Source organism: Daphnia pulex, chromosome 2, assembly GCF_021134715.1.
Source record: "Daphnia pulex isolate KAP4 chromosome 2, ASM2113471v1".
Classification (NCBI taxonomy): domain Eukaryota; kingdom Metazoa; phylum Arthropoda; class Branchiopoda; order Diplostraca; family Daphniidae; genus Daphnia; species Daphnia pulex.
This window is the reverse complement of record NC_060018.1, coordinates 104,641-131,543: the sequence shown is the minus strand read 5'-3', so window position 1 is coordinate 131,543 and position 26,903 is coordinate 104,641. Positions and strand designations below refer to the sequence as shown.

At 45.0% G+C, this 26,903-nt stretch overlaps 1 protein-coding gene across 5 annotated transcripts; it reads right to left on the bottom strand.

Annotated features, from left to right (window-relative positions):
- Window positions 1-8: 8 nt before the first annotated feature.
- Window positions 9-26,249, bottom strand: LOC124188674 (integrin alpha-PS1-like). 5 transcript variants are annotated; one of them, XM_046581477.1, is made up of 23 exons: window positions 25,790-26,249; window positions 25,645-25,730; window positions 24,774-25,566; window positions 24,063-24,267; window positions 10,480-10,607; window positions 9,692-9,718; window positions 8,159-8,262; window positions 7,394-7,435; window positions 7,140-7,225; window positions 6,735-6,946; window positions 6,237-6,444; window positions 5,334-5,474; window positions 5,022-5,163; window positions 3,849-4,099; window positions 3,501-3,732; window positions 3,058-3,292; window positions 2,599-2,821; window positions 2,357-2,521; window positions 2,034-2,257; window positions 1,622-1,881; window positions 1,418-1,512; window positions 1,196-1,322; window positions 9-1,111 (listed from the first exon to the last, which is right to left on the bottom strand). In XM_046581477.1, exons 4-23 carry the CDS (start codon window positions 24,233-24,235, stop codon window positions 890-892), a joined length of 3,297 nt encoding a protein of 1,098 aa, XP_046437433.1. In that variant the 5' UTR covers window positions 24,236-24,267; window positions 24,774-25,566; window positions 25,645-25,730; window positions 25,790-26,249; the 3' UTR covers window positions 9-889. The 5 variants fall into 5 exon arrangements, with proteins under 5 accessions (XP_046437433.1, XP_046437432.1, XP_046437434.1 ...); XM_046581476.1 differs by lacking the exons at window positions 24,774-25,566; window positions 25,645-25,730; window positions 25,790-26,249 and adding an exon at window positions 24,325-24,567; XM_046581478.1 differs by lacking the exons at window positions 9,692-9,718; window positions 25,645-25,730; window positions 25,790-26,249 and having other exon boundaries at window positions 24,774-24,996.
- Between the last annotated feature and the right edge of the window lie 654 nt (window positions 26,250-26,903).

Genomic DNA, 26,903 nt, shown 5'->3' with positions numbered 1-26,903 from the left:
GGCGGTTGTTTTCTGTTTCAGACACGAACTCAATTTTGTTGTATTTACTTGTTAAATGATTTATGTACAAGGGACTGTTAAAATCATTGACACTGCATCGAGATGATGAGATAGCTATTTGAAAAATAAAAATTCAGTGAATCGCCAATATTTATATCGATCAATGTGTGCGGGGGGAGGGGGGGGGGGAGAAAAGTGGACGAAAACAAATGGGCGCGATGTGGAATCACGTTTCTTTCTTTTTAAAACTTTCTCTTCTTGAACTGGAAAGGAATAAAAATATGTCTACAGCAGTGAATTAGGGTTAGTGTCACACTGAAACGCGCACTCAATGACCGAATGAACAGCGCGTCCCTCTCTTTCACTTTCCTCCCCGTTAACTTTAAAATCACGAATATAATCTATGCATATTTAATTACACGTAACAACACAACATGGGTGGGGAGATGGGAGAGAGGGGGGGAATTCGACAGTGGTGGTGGTTTGATGGACATTGGAGGGAAAAATTTGACAGTCGGTGTTTCAACAACCCAAAACTGCGTGCGCCAATGCACGCCAGTGTCGTCATCTCTCCATCAGAGAGAGAGAGAGAGAGGTCGTCGGTAATGGCACTTGATATTTGTCTTGATTGGGTTTGGCGCTTGGCAATCAATTCAATACAATTCACTTCTCATTTCTTAGTCGTAGTCTCGTATAAATTAATTAAAAGTGTACACAATATGAACCTCTGCTTTTTTTCAATCTCAACGACTCGTTGGTTTGCGCGAGATCACTACGTCACACACTCAATCAGAGCCGGGTCACGAAATCGGATGGGGGTATAACATAACAAAGGCACATGGGGAAGCTGCTAGCTCACCTCTCGCGTCAACGTCGTCGTCGTACAACACTAAGAAATGTATTCGCCGTTGAGCTCCTTGTCTTTCTGGAGTAGACTGCCCTTCAGAGTGGGGTCGGGCCGCTTGCGCTTGAAGAATCCCAGTCTCCAGAGCAAGAGGATGAGGAGGACTAGCAGCAAAATGCCGGCCAAAACGCTGACGATGATGATCCACAGAGGGACGGACGGTGACTCGCCAGTGTCCAACCGATCCGGGTACGCCATCGTTTCAGCCTTGGGAGTGAAACAAAAAAAAAAACCAAAACAATTAAAAAATCAATCATTCATGTTATAATGAAACAACGAATGCAATCTCACATAATCGAGATCATCTTCGATCCGCTGTGTGATTTCCAGGGAAGGATCCAGGGAAATGTGGGCTTTGGAACGTATCCTGACGGTGTGAATGCCTGGGAAATCCTCGACAAGGGTCGCATTCCACAATCTGAAAAGCAATCAAAAAGGCAAGCCAAAAGTTACGAGACGTCACAACGCTGGCCCACTCGTCCAAAAATAAATGCGGCCCGCTGCTCAACTGACCTGGCTCGGATTTTAATCACGGCTGATTGCTTGCGCTGCAGATTCCTGATGTTGCACCGAAACATGAAGCACTTGGCCGTCCCGCGGTCGCAGTCCTAAACGGGCATTAAAAAGAAACGTCAGTTTAATTAGATTGGGGCGGCGGTGGCGGCGGCGCAGTTTTTCATTTCAGATTGGTGGGCAGATTTCGGGGTTTTATTTTACCATAGTGACGACGTGGCGGGTCTTGCCCTCGTTATCGACGATAGCCTCGGGCAGAATGACGACGCCCGCTTGCCGTTTCTGACGGGTTGAATTAACCGGCGCGGATTCCATTTCAACAATCTCGTTCTCGTCAATGTCGCTGATGGTCGGAACGGGCAAATGTCTGGCCAAATGCTCGATGGGAGCCTCGACGAATCCGGGCCGCTTGGGGAGATCGAGCACGTTCACTTGCTTGGGATCCATGATACACTCGCCATCACCTGCACGAGTCAAACCACGACAGTTAAAAATGTTTAGGGCCCCAGTTGATTGTCTTTCCGGACCAGAAATTCAATTTCGAAACGCTCATCAGCGTCGGCCTTTTTTTACGGCTCCTAAAAGACTTGGCTAATGAAAGGGGTTGGTTATTTACCGTCGACTTTAGGGGTCTCGTCCATGTAGAGGAGCCATTTGCCGATGGGTTTCCCGTTCTCGACCTGGTAGGGCCACGAAACGATGACCGACAGGAACGGCACCTTCCACGGTCCCGCATTGTAGATTTCGTAGCTGTGAAGCAGCGGCTGGCCGATTTCGTCACGGTACTTGATGGTGGATTGAACCTCGCCACCGAAGAAGACCTGCTCCGGTCGGCCCAATCTAAAATAATCAGCCCGCCACGAAAAAAGTTATGATTATGATTATTTTGTATCTCTCTACGAGCTGCCAAGACTTTGTTTAGTTGTATAGTTGCCATACCCTTTGATTGAGATTTCGGCTCGTTTGACCACGTTGGCGTAGACGGGAATGTTGCCTTGGGGTTCGAGTTCTTGAGACGTCGTGTTTGTAAAGATGAGGAAAGCCAGACGGGCTTCAGAATCCTCGACGTTGCTGGGATTGAACCGCAGTTTGACGTATCCAGATCTGTCGAACGGGACGGGGCAACAAACTTTCAAGTTTTTTGGCTTTTTGGGGAAGAGATTCAAGTAGCGTCCACTTACCCGTGTTTGAAAGGGTTGCCCAGCGAGCACGTGACCATGGTGGCGTTGAACGAGTTGCAGAGCAGTTGATTGGCCTCCGAGACTCGGCCGATGAAGCTGAGCGATCGCGGGTGGGAGACGTAGAGACCGGCCTCGTATGCCGACTCTCCCGTATTGGTAACGGATATGTCCAGGACGACTTCCTGGAGCTCACCCAGTTCCAGAATGGAAACGCCATCTTCGCCTGAAGGGGAAGGAAGGAAGGGGATGAAAATAGAGAAGGAAAATAAGAAAAAGAAAAATGCATTTTTAGACTCGACCATATTTGTTTAAAAACAACAAAACAACCAAAAACAACAAAAAGGAAAAAATAACTGGTATGGATTTTGAAGAGTGAATCATGAAGTGTGTTTTGGATTTGGTTATCTATTAGAAGGGGTTGGGGGGGGGGGCTGGCTGGCTGGCTGGCATGTGGCATACCTTGGGGGAGATCGAGGTTGGCTACGGTAACCATGTTACTCTCGCAGACATCATTATCGCCGCAGTCCTTCTCGAACGTGGCCTGGAAGGTTTTCGATGCCTCCTGCTGATTGAGGATCGGATATTGGTTGATGTTGGGCAAAGGGTCGCCGTCCCGCGGACTCCTCGGCTCCCGCTGCACCAGCGTGTAGCCCATGCGGAACTTTACGGCCGATTGAATGTCTCGGGTCCCCTCCTGCATACATAATCGAAATTTGATTTTTAAAAGAGTTTGGCTCCTTACAATAAGGAGCGAGGGAGGGGGTGAAGACGAAGGAATGAATGGGGGATCGATAAATTCCATCAGGCCGTCCAAACGGAATGAGAGAAAGATGGGCAGCAGCCCAAAAAAAGGGACGGAAAGATAGAAGAGCTCTGAAATCAAATCAAAGGCAAACACAAACCTTGACGAAAGCAGTTTCGACAAAGCACTGCTCCGTTCCGTTGCGCACGCCCCTCAGCTGGATGTTCCTCTCGACGACGTGGGGTTTCTCGGCCAGACCGTGAGCGAAATGGACGCGCGAGAATTTGCGTCCGCTGAACGTCTCGGCCTCGATGCGATACTTGAGTTCCAGATCGTTGGCTCGCAAGTAGCCCTCCATAGAGTCCATGGCGAAACAGGCGTTGAACGAGAAACTGGAACGGAAAATGACGAAACGTTAAGGAGATAATTTAATAAAATAACAAGTGACCTCATCGTCTCCTTTCAAGAGAGAAAAAGAGAAATAAAAATAATAAAAAGGGGTTATCACCAGACTTCAGTCGAGTTCGGGTATTTCTCACATCCGGGAGTGTTGGGGTCAATGTTTTTGAGATTCTCTTCGGGCTGGACACGGGTCAGGATGCCGATGATGGGTCTGGATCGGATGAGGAAAACACGATCGTCCTCGTAAGCGCCCACCATCAAATCGGGGTAGTCGTTGAGATCCATATCCAGGCCGCCACTCAGCGAATAGCCAAACGTCGTCGGAGGAATGCCAGGAATATCTTCCGCTTTCAAAATCTGTTTTTATTTACATCGAAATTGAAATTGAGTAAAAAAAGAAGAAAAATTGGGAGAGAAGAAAAACAAAAAACTTTGGTATAACATAAAACAGAACACCAAATAACTTTCTTCTTCTAGTCTTCGACTCGTGAACAGCCAAAACGGTGAGCCATAAAACAGACAACTAGTTCCTCCCAGCCAGAAGAAATAAAACAAGAAGCGCAGGGATCCGATAGGGAACCGCGACAGCACACTCACGGTACGGTACAGACTCACGAAGTTTTGGGCGTCAATGAGAAACACAGGAGGCGGCAAAGGCTTTATTTGCTCCCCCACCTTTCATTGTTATTGTCCGTCGTGGAGCGCGAGAGCAAAAAAAAAAAAGTTGGCTCGTAAAAAAGACGCGAGAAAGCGTCGGCAGCAGCAGGCAGAGCTGCGTCCATATAGAGGACAACAAGAGAAAAAACAAAACAAAGAAGAAAGAAAGAAAACCCTACATGTTAACCATTTGGCGTGGTTTATGGAACCCCCCACCCGAAAGAACTATTACTCTCCAACTCTTTCAAAGTGTCCGGCAGATACGTCAATAAATTTGCGCATTTCACGAGTGCTGGGCACCGCTGCACACGACACCAGACGGCAGATAGAAACTCGCCTCTTTTTTTTCTTTTCGAGATTTATCCGCGGCGGCACGGCAGAAACGGCAGTTGTCGTACAACAATCGCCAAGCGTTTCGACAACTGGGCAACTGCTGGGCCACAAAAGTCAAAGTGCGTGTGAAATGCGCACACGGTTGGACAGGACAGAAAAGGGTTGGCTGAAGACAGACAGATGGGACACCATTTCCGTTTGTATATAGCAGCTGCCCGTCCGTCTTCCCTTGTCCTCTCTCTCTACAAGACAATACGGGAGGGAAAAGAGACTGGACAGGGGACAATACCTGGGACGGCTCGGTAATGATTCCATGTTTGGAGCCTAGGTAAATGTAGACGACGCCCTTGCCTTCGTACGGCGCGCCCACGGCCAGGTCTTCGTAGCGATCCTTATTGATGTCTCCGAGATTGGCCAGCGCGAATCCAAATCTGAACAAATAAAAAGCCACAAAAAAAACAAACAAACAGAAGGTTGAAACTTGGTCGAGAGACACGGAAAAGCAATCAAAGATGATGCTGGAATGTAGGCCATTCGTTATTCCAGGTGAAAGAAAGAAAGATGATCTTTTTTTTTTTTTCCCACTGTGTGCATTGCATACCTTGATTCGGGTTTGCCTACGAGCTTGACGTAGGGCGTATCGGCCGTCAGACCACCGTCGGGCGGGTTGGAATAGACGTAGACGGCTCCGCCCGCTTCTCGGTCGTAGTAAAACGGAGCGCCAACTATCAGATCAGCCCGGCTAGAGAGAAAAGAGAAAGACAATCAAATCAAACAGAACAAAACGAGAAAATGGTACACAAATCAACAAACAAGATGCACGTCAAATTTGGATGTTGCATCGCATCCACAATTCTCCGAAGCTCAACTGCACAAACTGCCTACCACTGCACAAAAGAATCTACTGCACGTACACATTTCTCGCTATCATTTTCGTCATCAACATGTCTGAGAGAAAGAAAGATTGGGGGGGGGGTCAAATAAAAGGGGAGGAATACAACAAGATTGAAAGGAAAATTTCACACACGCCCGAGATTTTCTCATGTGCTGTTATTGTTGTTGTTGTTGTTGGAGTGACGGCATTTTCCCAATAGTTATGGAAATGATGGTCGAATGAATTCAATTTTCTCTGGTCACGGTTCCTCCTCCTTTTCTTCTACAACCCTTAGATACCCCGGCTATCAAATCATTGGAAATGAATAAAACATTGCCATCGTCTGCAGGGTACTACACAGGCAACACAAGACAGTAGGAGTGAGGGGAGGTAGAAAGAGGAGGGGGGCGTTATCGATGGAGGGACATAACTCTTAATGATACATTTGCATCCACGCAAGAGAGGGAGGAAAATAGAAAAAGAAAATAAATAAATAATTCTCCACCCAGGACTTTTTCTAGTAGACACGACGATCGTGTGTGAAGATGCGCAGGCCAAGCGGAACCGATTGCGCACGATCAAATTTTTACGATTCTCATTTTAAGAAAGAAAAAAATACGAGATGTTTACCTGTCACCGTTGAGATCAGCAGTGGCGATCTGGTAGCCGTAACTGGAAGCAAACTGCTCGCCGGAGAGGACCAACTGAACGCGCAATTGGCTCTCGGCTTTCTTGACTTTGGTGAAGATGACCACCTGGCCGGTGCCGTTGGATCGCGGGGCTCCGGCCGCATAACTGACTTTACTGCCGAAATACTTGCCCGACGTGACGCTCATTCCTGCCGGGCGACAAAAAAGTGCCAAAATAACAAATCAAAACCCGAGGGCGATAAGGTGACACGACGTGTAAAAGCAGATGACACGAGTTGATAGAGTCGTCGTCCCACTGGGCTATTGAGGCTTTGTTTTCGCCTGTTTTTTTAAGGGCCACTCTGTCCGTCCCTCTGTCCGTCCACGGGAGCAGCTGGAGGGGCCGGCCGACAGTGTTGATGCCCAATAAAGCAAAAAGCCCGAAAACAACACACAAAGGAGAATAAAAGAGAATAAAAAGGAAAAAAGATGGCCATACCGAGATAGCTATATTTGTCGACGGGCGAATGATCCTGGGTTAGCGGTCCGTAATAAAGTGTCTTGTCACGGTGGAGGAAGTCGTCCGACACGGAGACGGCGAAGACGGTGCCGCGCCAGGTGTACGGCCCGGGAGTGCCAATCAGCGCCGTGTCGTCGTCCAGCAGCATACCCGACGTTCCAGCTTGACAGTAGCCAAACTGCTCGTGAGCCCTACAAAAGGTTTGGCAGTAGGCAAAAGGCAACAGCAGAGAGTCGAGTCAAATCCAAAAAGAAAAAATACGCGTGTTGATTTATTTTTAGAACTGGAAAAACATTCCAGCCACGGAGATAAAATAGAAAAGAAAAAGGCAAGAAGCGTGAAACAAATGAGCGCATGGCGTAGGTGAAAAGCAAAGCGGCATACCAAGTAGTCGGGCGTCCGCGACATGGCTCCCACGTTTCATCGTAGTCCAAATTTTGGGTCAGCGTGTAGCACAGGCCTTGGCCCCACTGTCAAATACATCACCGAAATGAATAAGGAATCGTGACGCAGTGAATAAACCAATAGAAAATTAAACAACAACGCATTTGCATCGAGCACATCTGCACATTAGACGACGGAGATCAATGACAGACACATTCTTCCATCATGATCGGCTCGTATTGCGATTGGCGTACCTGGTAGTCGGCTCCTTTGCGGATGTAGCGATGAGCGCAAACCTTTTCAAAAGAAAAAAGAAAAGAGAAATTTGAGGAATTGCCAGATTGTAAGCGACAGCCAACCAACAGCAAATTTGTGTTTATCACATCAAACTATAATCTTCCCTAAGACTCGAGGGGGGGGGGGGGGAGTTGAGTTTTCAAATTATTGACAAAGGGTGCGGACTCTGACATGGCAAGGGGTAGTAGTAGATGTATCGAATCGAGTCCAGGGAAACCAAGTCAGTTACATTTCACTCTGTCCGTGTGTGCGTGTGTGGAGGCCTTGTTGGTTTCAGCCGATAAGAGCTGACCCCACAAGCATCTGCACAGACTGTCCATATTTCTGTTTTTCAGCAAAGCGAGTCAATATTGATTCAGTTGGATGCCGGGAGAGACAGCACGGCCCTGCGCTGCCCAGTTCACTCCGTCACAACTTTTCTGCTATGGGCTGTCGAGAATTTCCAATATTGACTCAGCAGTACAGGGGGAGGGAGAACAACTCTGGCACCAAATAAAGCAGCTGATTGAACAAGCCCATCTCAGACACACACACAACAGGTTCCTTTTCTTCCTTCTCCACGACTCCCCCCGAAAACAAAAAAGTTCAAGTTATTTAACAGGATGGCTTTACTTTGAACGACAAACAAACGAGGAAAACCACACAGCCTACTTGCTTTCCCTCCCTACATTGAGATAACAACACGTTTAAAGGAGAAGAAAAGAAGAAAGAAAAAGACTCACCAAGACTTTACGACCTGGTCCTTGACTTCGTACGGTGACGCCCAGCCATTGACCGTCCTTGATCTCGTCGGGCAGCGGAGGCACTAACTGGTTCGATCGGATATCTAATTTGATCATCAGCACCAAAACAGCAGCAGCAGCAGCAGCACATCAGAGAGCATTAGGGAGAGAAAACATGACATCATCAGCATTCGTTATCGGACTAGGCGTTCGTGTGTGTGTGTGAGAGAGAGAGAAAAAGAGTCTAAGAATGTTTGTTTGTGGATGGAATCTCTTTAAGAGAGAAAAAATAAAATAATAATACAAAAATGCAGCCACTAAATTGGAAAGTGATGTTGTTGTTGTGTACAGTAAATGTGTTTTTGTCTGTGCATTTTTTTTCTGAAGAGTTTTTTGGTCTTTTCTGTTGTTTGAAAATGTTCAAAGAAATGACAAAAGAACCAAAAACGGTCGAGCAAAAATAGTGAGAGAACTTTTTCATGCCTTCGTGTGTGTGTGTGTGGAAAAAAAAGGGGAGAAAAATGAATAAAAAGAAACGGGGAACAAGACAATCGTGTCGTGCGCTCGCCCAATTTCGGGTTTTGCTGTTGTCAACAAACACGAGGCATGTCAAAGTGGTGGCGTTCAATGGGGAATCGCGCACGTCACGATTGGATTCCTCTCGCCCCTTTCACGACACATGTAGGGTCGGGAGGGGGGGGGGAATTTGGTCTGTGTGTTTTGTTCGTGTCTGCACATCAAATAATGAAAGAAATAAACAAATCAGGAGAAATGGAAATTTGTTCGATAAATAAAAAATGACAGGCATGGAAGAAGTTTTTTTTTCAAACGTGTTTTGGTTTTTGTAATAGGAAATTTCAGTGTGTTGTGCGCGAAATCAAAGCCGTGAAGGAAGGAGGTTTTGCCAAGCCAGTAAAGTCATTCAAAGCGGTTGTAACAATAGCAACATCATGAGATAATAAGCCGTGAGAGAGTCAAAGTTGTGCCGTGTGTGTGTGTGTGAGACGAAAGTGAAAGAAGAAGAACAAACGACATGCTTTTTTTTTTCTTTTCACGTGACGAGCAAAAATAAAATTGGAAATAATAAAAGATGCAAATCCAATCAGGTGTGTCTAGTCGTCTGTGTGAAAGGATAAATAATTTACTGCATTTATAGAGGGAGAATCAATCAAAAAAGGTAAAAAAAATAAAAAATAAATAATAAAAATCAAAAATAACTGGAGAGTGAATGAAGAATGTTTTTCAAGATTGTCTTGACAGTGAGTGTGTGTGTGTGTGTGGTGTTGCTTGTTTCGACACCTACACGAGGCCTTTAAAAACAACTCAGCCAGGAAACAAGTTGAAAGATTTTCCGATCGTTTGAAAGAGTGCCAGAAACAAGCAACAACAAACACGACATTTTTCTACTTTATTTTTCCTTTTTCTTTTTTTATTTTGTCGGGATAAAAATTTAAAAAAAATAAAGGGGGAAAGTGATAAGGATTATTTTTTGAAAGAAAATCAGACGGTTGATGGGTTGACGGATCGACTTACTCTCGTCGTACAGGTAGCTCTCGGCGTCTGTGATGATGGAACATTGAGACAGATTTGTTTTTGTTTGTTTTGATCGTTTGTTTGTTTTTCGAGAAAAACAGAAAAAGAAAAGAAAGAGAAAGAGAAGATGAAGGTGGTACAAAATGAAACAAATTTAATCAACACGTATCGCCATTATGATCAAAAGATGAATCGATGCACACGTGACTTGAGTATAAAGACTACGGACCGAGCCAGAATAAATCGACAGTCTAGAGAAGAACACAATATGTTGTTTTTGGTTGTTTTTTTTTGGTTGTTGTTGCATAAATTAATGTAAATAGTAAATAAAAAAAGGCTTCTACTCAATGGAAAGACGCTGATGGATGAGATTGATTGAACAAGATTATTAATAATGTTGCCGATAAATCACTTTAGTTTGATTAATAACTCTTTCAATGATGGGCCATTAAACAAAACGAATGGAACGATATGAATTCAGCATGAGTCATTAATCGCCGCGCGCAAGAGAGAGAAAAAAATGGCGTTTGTGTTAAGTTTCGACAGAACGACAAATACTAATAGATTTTTTGTTTTGTTTTGGTCTAATGAAAGCTCAGCGCAAGATGAACGGAAATCGATTAACGACAAGTGATCATCGGCGTGAAAGAGAAAATGATTATTATTATTATAAAAATATATCTGATTAATGCATTTTTTCAAAAAAATTAAAAATGAAAGAAATAACAAAAAGAAGAAAAAACTGGATTTAAAAAAAAAAAGAAAAGATTGGATCGAGATGTATGTACTTCGTTTGCCGTCGGTGACGACCTGGACGCAGTCATCTTTCCGTGTCGTCATGGGGCATCTCCACAGCGCTCCCGAGCGGTTGGTCCCTGGCTGCAAGTTCTGATCCAGCGGGGCTCCCACCAGTAACCTTTTATCCAAACACAAACAAGAAAGAAAGACAAAAATTACGACAGGGTAAATATATCATCCAAATATGGCAGGGCAAGCGGCAGGGTCTGCACTTTTTTTTTCATTTTCATTTTCGTGTACATCCGTAAACATCCATCCATCGAGCAACGACCAAAAAGAAGCGCACGCTTAAAAAAGGGAAGTCTGAATCATTACACAGACAAACACACTGCGCCAAAAGATTGTCATCGTCCATCTCTGTCCAGTGAATGCTGCCCAGGGGGAGAGAGAGAGATGGGCTGCATTATTATTTTAATACCGCCCGATCACGAAATATTATCCCCCCGACAACAAAAGAGGGACCTGGAAAAAAAAGATATCATGACCTGCAACTATGCAACAGCGACGAGCAAATCGTTCAGCGCCATCTCTAGTGGTTTGTTGCCTTTTCGCCCGATATGTCACGATCAACCGTAAAAGGAATTAAACGCACCGGAAGTCAGGGTCGTGAATGAATGGGATAAAAATGCAACGACAAAGTGGCCCCCCCAAAAAAGGTCGTCCAAACTAATAGCAACCGGATGACGGGAATGGACCGTGGGGGTTTTTCAATAGACGAAGCTGCACTTTTATTTTGATGGCAACAGTTTCTCCTTTTGCGAATGTTGTTATCGATGATGTCATCGTCCTTACACACAAAAAGGGAAATAATGAAAAACAAGAGAGGGGAAATCAACGTGAAAGGGTTGGCGGTTTTTATCGTTTTTGGGTGGCGGTGGTAGTTGTTCTCTCTCGACCGCCAGTCGTTTCCTCATTCGATATTACGGGATGCGATTAAGGTGGAAAGGGTCTCGCCTAGCTCTCGACACGGATTCACCCGAGCGAACCGTCCCGTCAACCCGATGGAAAAAGAAACGACACAGACAGACAAAAGGTTGAGGGCCTTTGCTCTCATATTCTCTTGATGACGTCTCATCTTATAAGTGACCGGGAGCGCATTTATCTCTTGATGTTGTTGTTGTTGTTCACCGGTCACGAAACAGCAATGACACACAACATCCCCCCCCCCTCCTTGCATCAAGAAAAAGCGAATGACGGATGATAATGATGATGATGTCTCGTCACATTTCTTCCTTGTTTTTTTCCCTGTTTTCCTCTTCTGGGTTTATCTTATTTCTATCTTGATTAAGTACAGAGCCACGACGACCTGGGGCTAAGGCAGGGTCTTGGCATTCGAATCTTGATCCCGGACTGTGCCCTCTCCTCATCTACCACCACCACCACCGTCTTTCTTTCGTTCTTTCTTCTTCTTCTCTCGACAATGACGGATGACAGCACCCACCCAAACGCACAGCCTCAAACGCTAATGACCTCTCGACGTAACCCCCCCCCCCACCACCACCACCGGTACGTATATACCACCCCCCAATCTGCAGTCTCAACAGTTCGGCCAAGTCCGTGCAGCAGGAGCAGCGATGGCAGTTGGAAGAAGAAAAAGATGAGGGGAGGAAGAAAGTGCATGTCTTTGTGAATCAACGTCTGTCTTGGCTTTTTGTTTTCTTCTTTTTCTTGGCCGGATCCAATCAGGGGGAGAGCCGACAACGATGACGTCTCTCGCGTGTGGAATCATCAAGAAAAAAGAAAGAAAAAGAAGAAGACACGTCAAGGATCATCCTCTAACCATTTCCAATTGGTTCCAGTAGATGAATTCCGACCGTCTTCAATGTTTTCCTTTTTCTTCTTCTTTTTTCTCTCTGCAGGGAGAGTCGAACGAGAGAGAAATAAAAAAGAATCGACCGTTGCTGCTGCTGCTGGGACCTTTGGAGCAGTTGCCCGAACCGTTGCGGTGCTTCACTTTCAGCTACGCCTCCCTTGAAGTGCAAGTCCTAACCAACAACGAATGTTTCTCTCGTTACGGCCAGTCATCCATCATCAAACTCAACTCGAGATGTGCCATCCGCACAGTCGGGTTCCTGCCCTGCCATCGGGACCCGAGCGGCCAAAACAGTTTCCCCGACTCGGCGGCCACGAAAACGGCCACTCAAAAAGAATACAAATAAAAATAAAAGACTTTTTGCACCTCGTCTTACTCCCATCCATCAAAACACACACACACACACACACACACAAACGCCTTTGCCAGTTCTCCATAACTTCTCTATTCCCGTGGTGAGCACCGTCAAGTCAAAACATCTTTGGGGCTCATCATTTCATTGGCTCACATTCGACGCCGTTCGTTCGTTCGTTTCTTCCATTCCATTGCAGTCGGCCATTGTCAAATCAACCGAGGCCGTCGTGATCACTGGAGAACTATTGGCAACCAAGAAGGGAGAGATCGCATAACTCGCCGTAATAAGGGTTGCAGCCGGGATTTCGGGTTTCGCTTGCAAACGGATTCGATGTAGCGTGAGTAGAGAGTTTGGAAAAAGAGTACACAATACACCACCCGACCCCGTCTCTTTTGGGCAGCTCAAAAGGCCACTCCCACGCAGCCAGACTGGAGCTCTTGGTTGAGGGTTTGCCTTTCGGTCGGTTCGACTTCCTGTCGAACGATGGCCAGCCACAAAAAAAGAGAAAAGAGAGGGGACCCAGTCGACTACACAACTCGTGGCATCTGAAAATTGAGAAAATGACCATTCCGCTCGATCGGCTGATTCGCAACGCATTTCCGGACGAAGAGAGAGACAATGGACAGCACACAAGTTTGGTCACGTCAACTAGTAACAACCTCACTTGTTTAGTGCACCAGGGGGTCGATAGTTGTCGATCTATAACGACCCGTCTATAAAAAAAGAAGAAGAACAAGACGAGCCAGAACAATGGCAGAGGGGCCCAGTCCTCGTGTCTCTTGTTTATTGGTGACGGGGCGACAGCAGAGGCAAGAGACAACAGACCATATAACTCCCCCCTTCCATCGCAATTGACTGTCGTCCCAATCCTCTTATTGTCATCCGCCATTTGGCCCCAATGAAACGAATTGCCTTTATTTATTCGGCGGTTATGGCCGGACCTCTCGACATCGACGAATGGAAAGTAATTGACAGAGTGGTGGCTAGAATAGGAGAAAGGGAGCAAAGGTCCGCCGCGTGATCAAAACAGCAGATGGCCTGATCAAGCCCCGAAAATGTATCAAAAGAAGAAGAGATAAGCCGCAGATGGGCAGAAGCAGCATCGACGGAAATCGTCCAGAAGGAGAAACAAACCACTGCAGAGTCAAACACACACACACACCAGCGTCAACAATCAACAAGAAGAGATTGAGACTAACAGCTGACCTTTTCATTCCGGCTGCATTCATTGACAGATTCAGTCAAAGTCTATCCATCAAAGTCCTCGACGACCACACGGGAAAAAAGGGGAAACAAACAAACAAAACAAAACCAAAGGGTTCGTTTTTTCTTCTTTACTTTTCCGATTGTTTTTCGGTTCTTTTTGTGGACGGCCAACACCCCCCGCTTCTTAACTTCTTGTACCGACGGGCCGCTCTTTTGCTTTGACGTCATGTCCGGCTGTTTCTCTCGACGTGTGTGGACTCGCTAGACACACGCGAGGTCCAAAGAGAGTGGACGAGCGCCGTTCACATTCTCCCTCTCGCAACGGCCATAAGAGAGAAAAAGAGAAAAGGCCAGCAGCAAAGTGACGAGAACTAGCAAACTCATGTGAAAAAAAGAAAGAAAAAGGAAATGGTCGGCCATATCGGCGGGTGGCGTCTCTCCTCTCACAACAAGAAATAACGGCCGTCACCATCTTTATGAGATATGGAAGAGGCAAAGAAGAAGCGGCCCAAAAAGAGAAATCGACCGTAACAACAACAACAACAACATCAGAAGATGAAAAAGACGAAGGGAGAAAGGTGCCATGGAATATGCAATGCAGAGGCTCACGCCCGCCAAACGATGACGGATCTTTCCTAAAGGGAAAAAGAAGGAAAAGGAGAAAGACAGACAGACGTGGGTCCCAAACAGCGACAACAAAACAGAAAAAGAAAAAGAGCCATTTCTCTTTGGCGTTGCATCCATCGAGTAAGTGCCGGGCGATGGCACCTTTGAAGAAAATAAGCATTTTCATGACTTTTCTCCGCCTTGATGGGGGCACACTTGATGGTTTCGTTATTTATTGACTTGTCGTTTGGGAAAATAAGGAACTTGCATTCTGATGCCTTTCAACTGCAAAACTCGGAAAACCGACCGACCGCCGACTGCTGCGTCGATCGCCCCTTAGCGCAAACCGCAAATAAACGAACGATGTTTTAAAACGATAAAGCAGAAAAAAAAGCCACGGTCCACAATAGACGGCAAACGATCCATTTGAATGATGGTCCGTCCGGCCAAACCAACAACACGCAATCGGCAATTTCCTATTTACTCCAAACGACATTCCGATAATAATAACTTCATTAATAATAATCGAATGCATCGCTCGTTAAAAAAATAAGAAAAATAAGAAATGTCATTTCATTTTTGGGGTGAAAAACGACGTTCCATAAATCAAAATCAGAGAAAAAAAGCGGCCCCGAAAAAAGAAGAGAAAGAAAATTCCATAAATAAAAGAAGGTGAGCTCCACCCAGCCGAATCAAGAAAAGGCTCTCGAGCGTCCCTCTTGTTGCTGCTTTCTACACCTAGTCGCTACATGTGCCAGCAGCAGGTTGAGACGGGAGGGCAGCAATAGATCGCGATGGATCCTCTAAGTGCTGGACAGGCAAAACGACAACGCCCCAGTCCCCCCACCGATTTCCGAAAAGGTTCCAATCTGCTGCAGACGCCAGCGCACCGCAAAGCGATTGAAAAGTCGACAAGTCTGCACAGCGGACCGTGTCCCGCTGCTTAATAGAAAGAAAAAGAGAAAACAACTCTAGTCTTTCCGATTCCCAGCCAAGGGAAAAAAGGAGAAGTTGGTCACGCCAAAAAGAAAGAGACGAGCGGTCGGTTACCACCAACAAAAGAGTTTCTAGAGTCTGATGAAAGCCGTTGATGATAGACATTTTCATTCCCGATATCATCATCGTGTGTAAGTACTTTTGACTAGTTGCCCCTTCGCCCAAATTGTCGACGCTCTGGGGAGAAGAGAAAGAAATGAGATGAAATTGGGCAATCATTTTTCCGTTTTCTTCTTCATGAAACTCTCCTCCTCCTCCTCCGTCCTCCCCCCCACGGAGGTCGTTGCTTCCCCTGCAGCACTGGAGCAGCAGCAGCATAATATTATTATAAAACACTTTCCTTTGGATATTTTCCATTTCACTCGCAGCAGTTGTGAATCACACCCCGCGCTACCAACTCAATTTTCATTTTTGGACTACAATGACGTCGAACAAATACCCCCCCAAAAAAAGATTTGGCAAAATAAAAAAGAAAAGCGTTCGAGGAGAGGACAGTTTTGTCGAGATTTGATTCAAAAGATACGACGCTCGGTGTGTGTGTGTACATTCAAGTAGTGAAACGTGAAATCCAAACCCGTCCGTCTGCTATGCAGGAGATGCTTTCGATACAAGACGTGGAACCTAATCTCTTTTCATTCTTTTCTCCTTTGCTGCTCTAAAGCAGAGAGGAAAAAAAGGGCGTGGATCTTTCCCCAGTTGGGGTTTTCAGTTCTTCGGGACAAGAGGACACCCCTGTGACTGGGGTATCGGGTGTCGGCTGTGTCGACCTCCGTCCGCGCGCCACTGATGGCAGCGTAATAACACCAACAAACAGACGTCTCCTTCTTCTTCTTCTCCTTTCTTACTGCCATTGCCACCCCTACGGCGCTCGCCGCCGCCGGATCGGCTCATCTTATCTTCATCTCGCCGTACATTGGTTGTTGCAAGACAACAACAGCAGCAGCAGCAAAAAGACGAATAAAGAAAAAAAGTTGCTACAAAAGAGACGGGACCGATGTATCGATCGGAGGCCAATCACTTCACAACCCCGTGACAGATCCGAGCATCCGACCCCAAAAAAAAGGGAAAGCAAAATGGTGCGGGCTTTTGATTCCGGGCCAAAAACAACAACAACAACAACAGCCCGTATATATTATTATATCCAATAATAATAATAAATAGATAACCCAATCGGGAGTGCATTTGTGAAACGAGGGGGGGAGCGCTGCATCGATCGCTGTTGAATGGTGAACGATTGAGTCGCTTTTGAGGCGCACAAGTGATTTCTCTGTTTGTCCGGCTCGTACGCATTTCCGACCGTCGGCCAGCAGAGGAGGAAGTAGCTCGTTAACGGCTCCGTCGACTGGAACAACAAACGGCCAACCGACCAAACACAACAAGGCTACCAGGACTGATAGATCCTAGTGGCTTATGCCAGTGGCGGAGAGAGAGAGGGACAAGGAAAGATAATATTTTCGACTCAAATAAACAACAAGCCGGATCGATAAATGGGAAGAACAAAAAGGGGGCTGGCCTCAAAAAAGCTTTTCTTATTTTTCTCTTGTGATATAGTCGACGCTTCCATTTAAGAGTTGGTTGTAGAGTCTGAGAAACCAGTAGGATGGATGCAATAGATATATAGATAGATAGATGGATGGTAGGAAGGAAGGCTCTTTCTTTTCCTCCTCTTCCAATAAGGAACGACAGGAAGAAGAGAACAACTGATGGGGTCGTTCTGCAGGGGCAGAGATGGAACAAGACGAATAGTTTCGAGGGATAAAAAAGAAGAACCGACTGGTTTCGTCGCCGTCGTCCTAGAGGGAAAGTGTAACATAGCGACAGGCACTAGCTTTGATTGTACCAACATCGACGAACGTATAATAATAATAATAATAAAAGAAGAAGAAGAAGAAAGAGGGGTGGCCCCGGCTGCCAAAAACTGGCACGGCCCAACGTCTACGTTCCACAGACTTTCCATGGGAATTGATGATGGCGCCCAAGGAGAAAATGTCTGCGCTGATCTCAGAGACCTCCTTCCCCCCTTTTTTTCTTCTATGACTGGCGATGAGTCATCTCCTCCCAGATTCACCAGTCGTGCAAAATCATCGCTTTTGTCATCGTCGCCACTTTCTATCGGCCCATTACACAAGAAAACAGCAAAAAAAAATACAAAAAGGAAAAAAACAATTTTCCATCGCACGGGCAATGCATTGCCTACGTGCGACTATTACAATTGCCGGGTGACGTGAGTGCGACCAGGTATGAGGGGGGTCGTGGACCCGTGACGCAAAGACACTTGGACTTGACGGGAATTCATAATAACGGCGCCCCAAGGACGGCGAATGAAAACAACAAAAAGAGGAAAACAAAATAAAATGAAAAGATTTCGAAAGTGATCGGGAGAGAATGGGGGAAGAAGAAAAAAGGAGAATTTTCGTTTTGCCTTTGCCGATCACGAACAAAATCGAGGGGGACCACAGAGCCAAGGCTGCGCGGCGGTGGATGTTGGAAAAGAGAAGAAAAAGAAAACTTTCACGCTTTGGCTGCCGCTGCACGATTCCCTTGTACTAGTTGCTGCCTTGAATGGCTGTCGGGTGTTGAAAAAGCAACGAGAAGAGGCAGTTCAACCTTTTGCCGCTTTCACTCTTTATCCCGACACTTTTCCTTTTTTTTCCGTTTGGGGGCTCCCGTATTGTAGACCGGCGTGACCCCGGTCGGTTCACGCGGGAGGTGCCAGAAAAAGGGAAAAGAAAGAAAAAAACTTTCCAAACAAATAAATCATCGACAGAAACGAGGGGAATCAAATGGGCCGGCCGTTGCCGATGTTCTAGATGTACATTTGAAGAGTCATTAAAGAGAAAATCTATAGGAGAGACGACGGGAGAAACAAGAGCTCATTCATCAAGGAGCGTGACAGCCGCGTTTGTGTGCAACGCCAAACTCATGGAAAAATCAGAAACAACAGCAGAGGCTCCATTTTCGTGATTGGGAAAGAGGAAATTGATGCCCCAATGCCGTCGCCTTTTTCTTTCCCTTTTTTTCCCACAAGGTAAGAAAAACTAAAACATTCTCCCACAACCAACAAAGAAACAACAAATTTGTTTTTCTCCCAAAGAAAGAAAATAAAAGGGGTTTCACGTCCATACATATTGAACAGAAGGCGGCAGCAGACGGGGGTGTGTGTGGGTACACAGAAAAAACAGCTTCATCCACGACCGGAAGAGCCGACAACTTTCGGACATTTCAGTAACGACCACCAAATATTATTTTTAAAAAATAAAAGGAAAAACTTCCCTTTTTCTCTTGGCCAGCCGACCTCATTCCTCCTTTTCTCACGCCACGTAAGAATGAAGAAAAACGACAAATGAGAAGGTTGGGTCAGTGATTTGGGTAACAATCAAACGATTCATTTATTCACATGGAAAATCGTTTCGTTTTTTCTGTGGTGGCAGCAGCAGCAGTCGTTACGGTTTAATTTCGCTTCCCGATTAGTATTACACCAATTCATCACATCCCTCGAGAGAAGAGAGAATAAGAAAAATCAAGTCAGAAGTCAAGGGGTGGGCAGTTATTCATATAATACAGCACACACCGTTTGATTATTATTCGAGCGATGGATGATGTTTAATGCATGGAACGTGCTTCCAAAACGCTGTAATCATGACTGCCTGCCTCCCCCCTCTTGAAAACAACGTGCTCGAGATTACATGAAAAAAAAATGGAATTTTTGATTTTTTGAATTTTTCCAAAATCGACGGAAACGAGCCGACACGTCCAAATTTTTTCCTTTTTTTTTTCTTCTCTTCTTCTTACAGGAGGCAATCAATCAATATCTCAAGGATAAGAAAGGCATCCAGACCAACAACAGGTAACCCACCCCCCTCCTCTCCCAGTCTCTCCCCTATATATTATGGGTCATATTTGAATGCAACGTCACGCGCAAAAAAAACAAAACAAACAAAAACGGGGAATGTGGAAGGACTTGTTTTTACAAAAGGCAGCTAGCCGTTTCCATTTGATAATTATATGCCAACAAAATACATACTGGCATGTTTGTCCGATGTTGTGTACTCGGACAAACAAGCCGGCAGGAAAAAAAAAGTCTCTAAACATTTTGAATCACATTTCATCGTCTAAATTGTAGGTCAAAAAAATTCCCTATCAATCTCCAGGCGGGTGCTATTAACAGCCAAGGAGCCAGATCTACTACGCGTAATAAACAACAACAACAACAACAACTTTTCTCGGGTTGATTTTTACAGCGAAAAGTTTGGAATAAAAAAAAGGAGAAAAGAGAGAGGGAAATTGGAACGCGGGTGTGTTGCTCCGTGTCCGAAATAGACGAAAAATCTGGCACGTCTCTTTTTTAAAAGGATTCATGAAAAAAGGAAAAAAGAGCGAGGCGCAAATAATCCTGGCCCCCGTGTCTCTTTTCATTCGTTCTAAATAACCGCGGCACACACTCGAATTTTGTTTCTTGGTTCCCTGGGCTTGTCGTCGTCGGGGCTGGGACGCAAAGGACGACAAACCCCAAACGAAGAAGAAAACGAAGAATAGCGGCGGCCATCTGGAAAGATATCCAAGAATGCCTGCGCACGTCTGTCTGACTTGTCTTTTTTTGGCTTAACTGACTTGTGATTTTCTCCTGTGAGTTTCCCGCAGGTTTCGCCGACGTTTCTTATTATTATTATTATTTCCCTCCCGACTTTTTCTTCCTTCGGGGTTTGGTTTCTTGGCGGCAATGAAAATGGGGACGTGTGTCTGCCTGTCCGTTTTGTCACGGTATCCGTCCCGAAATAAATCCGAAACGAAGGAATTCGGCGACAATCAAATTGCGTTAGTCATGAAGAAAACAAAAATCTCGGTTGTTGTTTGTTGTTGTCTTGTAACATGTATTTAACCAGTCCCCACTCGAGACATACGAGACTGGCGGTGGTTGTGGTGGTTTCCTGGGCCTGGGCAATTGACGTGTCTAGTAGAGTGAAAGAAGAACCAGCAAAAGGATAGAGCACCACACCATACCGATCGACCGGCCAAACCACAACGTCACGGAGGGCCGGGTCGCGTGTAACACAATCAATCTCCCCTCGCCCGCTGCTGTAATGCACTCCCGTCTTTTCCTCAACAACAACAACAACCCAAAAGTTGTTGCTTCACTCTACGCTGCTGCTGTGTGTACTCGGCAACCCTTTGCCGAGTCTCGTGTCTTGTCCCTCTTTACTGCACGTGTGATGTGTTATTATCCTTTACATCATCATCATCATCATCGTTGTCAGGTAGTCGTTCTTCTACCGGTGGACAACCCCTCCCACCCCCCACTCCTGCCTAGGTGGAGAAAAATGTCAGGCCGGGCATTTTCCAGGAAGAAAAAGTCAGAAACGATGACAAAGTCGTTTGGTGTGCCGACACAACAACAACAAACACACAACAACCCAAAACCTGTCACTTGTCGTCACCTCCCACATCCACAAACTGTTCACAGGCTAAGCAAAAAAGTGGGGAAAAAAGAAATTTCCAGCTGGACGTTCCTTTTTTTCATTTGAATAAAAACCATTTGATTATTATTTTCCATACCAAATCCCAATAACGATAGATCTATACAAATCGAACGACGGCATACAAGATGATGGCGTTTGAAACCATTTAAGGCCCAGGCCGTAAAAACAAGAAGACAAAAAAGAAGAAAACCAGATTCCCTGGATTCATGTTTAATTCATCGAATGGAATGAGAGAATTCTCGGCAGACGATTCATCATTTCCTTCACCTTCTCTCATTCCGAACCATTTGATTTTGGTTTTTTGGTTTTCCAAATATTATTTGGATTTCCGTTTTTGATTTCTTTCGAGTCCACCACGCCTCGGCACGCAAACAACACCTTCCAATCCATTAAAAAGGACTCGTGATTTGATTTTGTCTCGTCCAGTTTTTTGTTTTGATAAAAAAAAAACGAAATGTTTTCGATTTTTTTGGACGTGCGACGACGACTGAAAGGGGGATGGATGGAAAGGAGGCAACGCCTTTTTCTCACGCCAAACATGTAAAATAAAAAAAAGGCTCGTAACAAACCTCTTCAACACAAGTTGAGTAAACGTTATTACTTTTTCTTGTTGTGTCGAGTCTTAAACACGCAACAACTTTTTAACTCCGCCAAAGTGTTTCGACGATTGAAGGGCCGACTCTCAAGTCTGAAGAAATACATTTGGAAATCAATTGCAAAGGAACTAAAAAAAGAACTAAAGAAGATGACCCAAACATTTCAAGAGTTTCGACATTTTCCAACCCATCGGAAATGTGAAACGTCAAGGTGAGACTGGAAAGAGCCTAGAAGGACGCACCTAGCGGCTGATTGTACCTGCGGTCTCTAAAGGTGAAGGGGGGGGGGGGGGAGGGAGAAAACAAGACACGAGTTTCCTACCCACGAAAAAATTCCTCTTCTTCTTTTATTAAAGGCTAGAAAAAAAGGAGGAGGGAGAATATACGATTCATGTGGCAGTCTGCGACAACATGTCAAGAACATGAACTCGGAGAATAAAATGTTGAGAAAAAAAAGGGAAGAGAGTAAAACTAGTAGACGACAAGTTCTTCTTCTTTTATTCTCGGCAGTTGAAGCGTTTCAACCCCCAGGAAATATTCTCTACCCCCGAAATAAAAATCGTTTGGTGGAGGAATTTTACGGCCAACTGATGGAAGACTTTCCGATAGCAGCGAGTGAAATCGTGAAAAAACAATCGAGGAATCCAATACGTAATACGACTATCGCTAAGGTGGAGTGGGGGGATATATCCGGCCACCCCTTTCAATCCGACGCTACTGACATGCCATCAAACAATGGGCGATAGTACGAAAAGCAAATCTCCGAATTATGCCAGAGCCTTCCCCCCTCAATTTTTCATGGAATTGCAGTTGGCCCCGATAGAAAAAGGTGAAATTCGACTGACAAAGAGGCAACACGTAAACGAATCTTGTGTGGCGGAGGGATGAAAAATAATCTTGGAGAAAAGAAAGGGGGAAAGTTTTAACAATACCTGTGCGGTAGAATTGTACTAGTCGACCACAATTCCAGCCCCCCCCCCCTTTCCCTGGGTATAGACTCTTCTTCTTCCTCATGGGGTTTCTGAATCTCTTCTCTTTTGGTATTATCTTTTACTATCCTCGCATCTCCTTCCTTTTATCTTTTACTTTTACCGAGTAAAGAAAAGAAGAAGGAACTTTCGGCTCGAATGTCTCGATGGAATAGATGCCACGAGATATGTACCTGAGAAGAGAGGGGGGGTTCTAACAAGGCATCTCTCCCCCTTTCGAAAAAATTTTCTTCTTCCCTGAGCAGAAAGAAAGAAAAATAAAAAGGTGGAAGAAGAAGAAACAAATTACAATTTGATTGTCTGGAAAACGGCGAGCGCTTTCTGCATCTAAGAAGAGAACCTTATTGGTTACTACCATCTTTTAAGAAGTAAATCCTCCTCTGCAAAGTCAACCGAGGACCAACCAGCCAAAGAATGGGAAACGGTATACATGGCAGGGTTCGCATTCTTTAAAGGGAGAGGGGGGTAGAGTAAAAAACCGGAATCCTACGCCAAAAACTCCGACAGGAAAAACAACACACACGAATCACTTAACTAATAAAACAAATATGGTAATTTCAGAGTTGATCGCGGAATTTCACGATTTCCACATCAAAATCGAATTCTCCAAATTTCGTGTTTTAGTTTCGAAATCTTTCTTTATTTTATCGCTAAACAAGTTTCGTTTACGAGCCTTTAAAAAAAAACGTTTCTAATCGAATTTGTGAAGAAGAAAAAACAATGAAAATGGAGAAAAAAATGTTGCGGAACGAGTGTGTGTGAGTCAGTGACGGACATGTGTTGTGCTCCACATGGAATTGGCCAGCATAAACGCGTGAGAAGAATTGCCGTGCGTGTGATCGCCAGTGCGTCAAATCATTTGGACGTTTTATCTTTTCGCCCAGCAGAAAAAGCTTCTCTCAAACAAACAACTTTCACTCAAATAAAACTAGAGGGAGGAGAGAAATAAAAAAAATTATATGGGGAAAAAAAACACTTTGGAAAAAAGTTTCTGTGAGACTTTTTCTAAAAAAATACGGCGAAAAAAAAAGTCCCTTTTCATTCGTGTTAAAAGCTCATTATTAAAAGGAAATGGTTTTCGGGGGATATTTTGTTGTTTTTATACATTTCGTTTTTTTGTTTGTTACCCGGCGATGCGGTCGGCCAAGCAGACAGAAAACAAAAGGCAAAGGTAATAATAATTTTGATCAAAAATTACAGAGAAAAAGTCGTGGATCGTGTGGTTGTGGAAAAGATCCTTGTGCGGGGGGATAAAAATCACTAATTATGGTAATGGCAATCAACTGAGGAAATACGTGGAATGGGAAATAAATAAATGGAACACCAACAACAATTCAAATGCGGTTGGTCGAGCGCGACCTTGGGGGGATGTTATTACTCAACCACTTTCGATTCGCCCACATGACGACCGTGTGCCCACCAAATAATTTTTCTCGAAAGAGTTCCAGGTATTGCGCAACAGCAATCGTTATCACACCACACCAATCGACAGGTAAAAAGAGAGAGACACATAAATCGAGAGAAAATGAACTCACCAGTTGTTGAGGATGGCACCCGTTTCGGCGCTGACCGACTGGTGTTGTGCCACCGAGTATCCGAAATAGGAGCCGGCCATGCCGTTCTTCATGACCGGAATCCTCGGCTCCAAGTTGAAGCCATTGGCCGATGTTGCCAACAATAAAAACAAGTTCACACATTGCACAATCATCGTCAGGGCTGCAGCTCGATCCAACACAAACCCTAAATAGCAACAACAATAGTAACTGTTTTCAAACTCTTTCTTCTCTTTTCTTTTACGAGATGATTTTAGCAATCAAGGCCGCACACGCCACGAGGTCACACAATCTGCAATGGCTGCCAATTATTCATCCAACCATCATCGACGTCAACGGGGAAATCAATTCTTTTCTTCTCGTTCAACAATCCAAATATTATTCAATTCACTCAAACAAGTCAACAACAAACGAGTCAAATGTACGAATCACGTCAGCAGAGAAAACGAGCGACCATACCTCACCGCGTGCACCAGGCAGACTGAAAAGTGAACAGAAAACGTTTTCTAACCCAACCTCCTCCCAGCAGCAGCTGACTCGCAGCGCCACCACGCGGCCAAACGGCGCAACTGGCCCATTTTTCTTCTTCAATTTCTTTGGAGCGGCGGATGTGTGTGGAATCGCTACGCTATTATTTTACCTTCTCATAGTGCACACCGAAATCAAGTCATTTCACACCCAGAGGGAGATTACCTGTATATTCTTCTTCTGCCGTTGATCATAAATATGGGAGCGCGGGCCCCGTTGTTGTCGAGGAGAATCCAATTTCATTCGTGCAAGTTGGTTCCTTTTTTTCCTACACGTACGTCTCTATGTGTGTGTGTGTCGACTCTATATAACCGACCGTGTGGTGGCATCCAGGCTCGGTCGGGGTCCCCCAGACCCACACACACACAGAAATATGAAGAAGAAGAAGACGAAGAAGAATAAGTTTCTTTTCTTATTCTGCCAGTTCTTTTCCTCCTTCTGGTTTACCTTTTACGACGGTGATTATGATTTTCTTTCAGCTCGTATTATCGTCCGCTGTTGTTGTTGTTGTTGTTGCCGAGGAGGCGGATATCTTCTTCTCTTTTCCCGCACTGGTTGCAACCCCGATGAGAATGAACTCTTTGGTGGAAGGAATAAACAACAGTGCCAGCGTGAGCCGAGCACGTACGTTGTAGCCTAAAACTCTTCTTCTTCTTGTAATGTCCCAGACAAAGATCTCTTGATGTCTGTGTTTCTGCTTTCAAGCGGTCGGCCCGGATCCCATCGTCACGGCCGAAGCAAGTCGGCCGGCAATTGTTGCACAATTTTTTGTGTTTTTTCCTTCTTTCTGGTGATGTAATTCATGTCGTCCCACCCATTTCTCTTCTTCTTCTTCTTCTCCGGGAAAGTGCAGTGGCCAAGGGGGAAATCTATTTGTAAATCGGTGAATCATCTGCGTGTGGAACAACAACTGGGCAGCAGCAGCAGCCAGGCGGATGTAACTACACTGCAGCGTCAGCTAGGCAAAATCATTAACGTCAAAGAATATTCAAAAGATTCAATGGAATTGTTTAAATTTCATTTCGGGACCATTCACCATTTGCCTCATTAGTTATGCACTTTTTTGAGTAGCATTTCTGGGAGAGTCTTTTGATTTAGACTTTGGCCTTTTGATGAAAATTCCTGGTCAAAAGTAGAAAGTCAAAAAGAAACTTTAATGAGTGTCGGAATATTTGTACTACCTGCAACAATCACCGGTCCATATAATCCCGTGGATGAGGGAACGTGACTACCGAACGAAACGGGAAGAAGAAAAAGGATCACCCGCCATCAGGAGTGCAGTGATGTTATGTCCTAATTCCTCCCTTGGAGCCAATCAATTACGCGTACACTCGTCCACTCACGCCGTCCAAAGGTATTTTTGCGCCCGATTCCATTTTTCATTTTGACACCGGGGCAACATTTTCCGAATGATTTCCACCCGAAAAACAAAACTCGGCCACAGCAGCAGCAGCCGCACGCGGTTCAAACGCAGGAATGTGTTTTCCCAAACATCGGGAGAGCGGGTGGGGAAATAGTTTGGGTGGCGTTGGAAAAGGCAAAATCTAGAAAATGAGGACGTTTTTATTAGTTTTTTCCCTTTCAAAACGCCCAAACAGAAAATATTTTACATCTTTTTCAAAGTGGAAGGAGGAGAGATCTGTGCTACAGTTGTGATTTGACCTGGAATGAAGTCGAGGAGGTTACCATTTCTCTCTACTCCCGTCAGGTGATTACGTCTAGCAACAAACAAACAAAAACAAACCAACAAAAGACTTTTCTTACCCCGTAACCCGCCCGATTGTTGTTGTCGTTTCTTTTTAAATTGAGTTTTCTCACGGGGGCACAGCCTGGAGTTATTAAGTTCCCATCGTTACTCATTATACACCAATTACGGCGCTTGCAAATCTATTCACCTTCAAGTCTCTTCTCTTTTTAAAAAATAACAGACACTCGTCACATGAGACAATCGCTCGAGTTATTTTTTCTTAAAAGGGGGAAAAAAGATGACGGAGGAATGGCTGCCGGTTTGCGTTACAACTGACAAGACTCGCTGGTTGTTACCTCACGTTTAAAAGATGCGACGTGACACGACCACCTGACAACGTGCCCCCAGCTGCTACTGCTGCCACAACAATTCCATTCGATGTGATTCTTGACATCTTAGTGTAGTAGAACACGTTCTTATGCCCACACACTGGTCAGCTGATTCTTATGTACTCCCGAAAATTCAGTTGAGACCAACAACAACAAGGTGACCATTTTGGCTTTGATTGTCTCGGCGTATCGTCGCACTTCGTCGCCTCGTGAAAACGA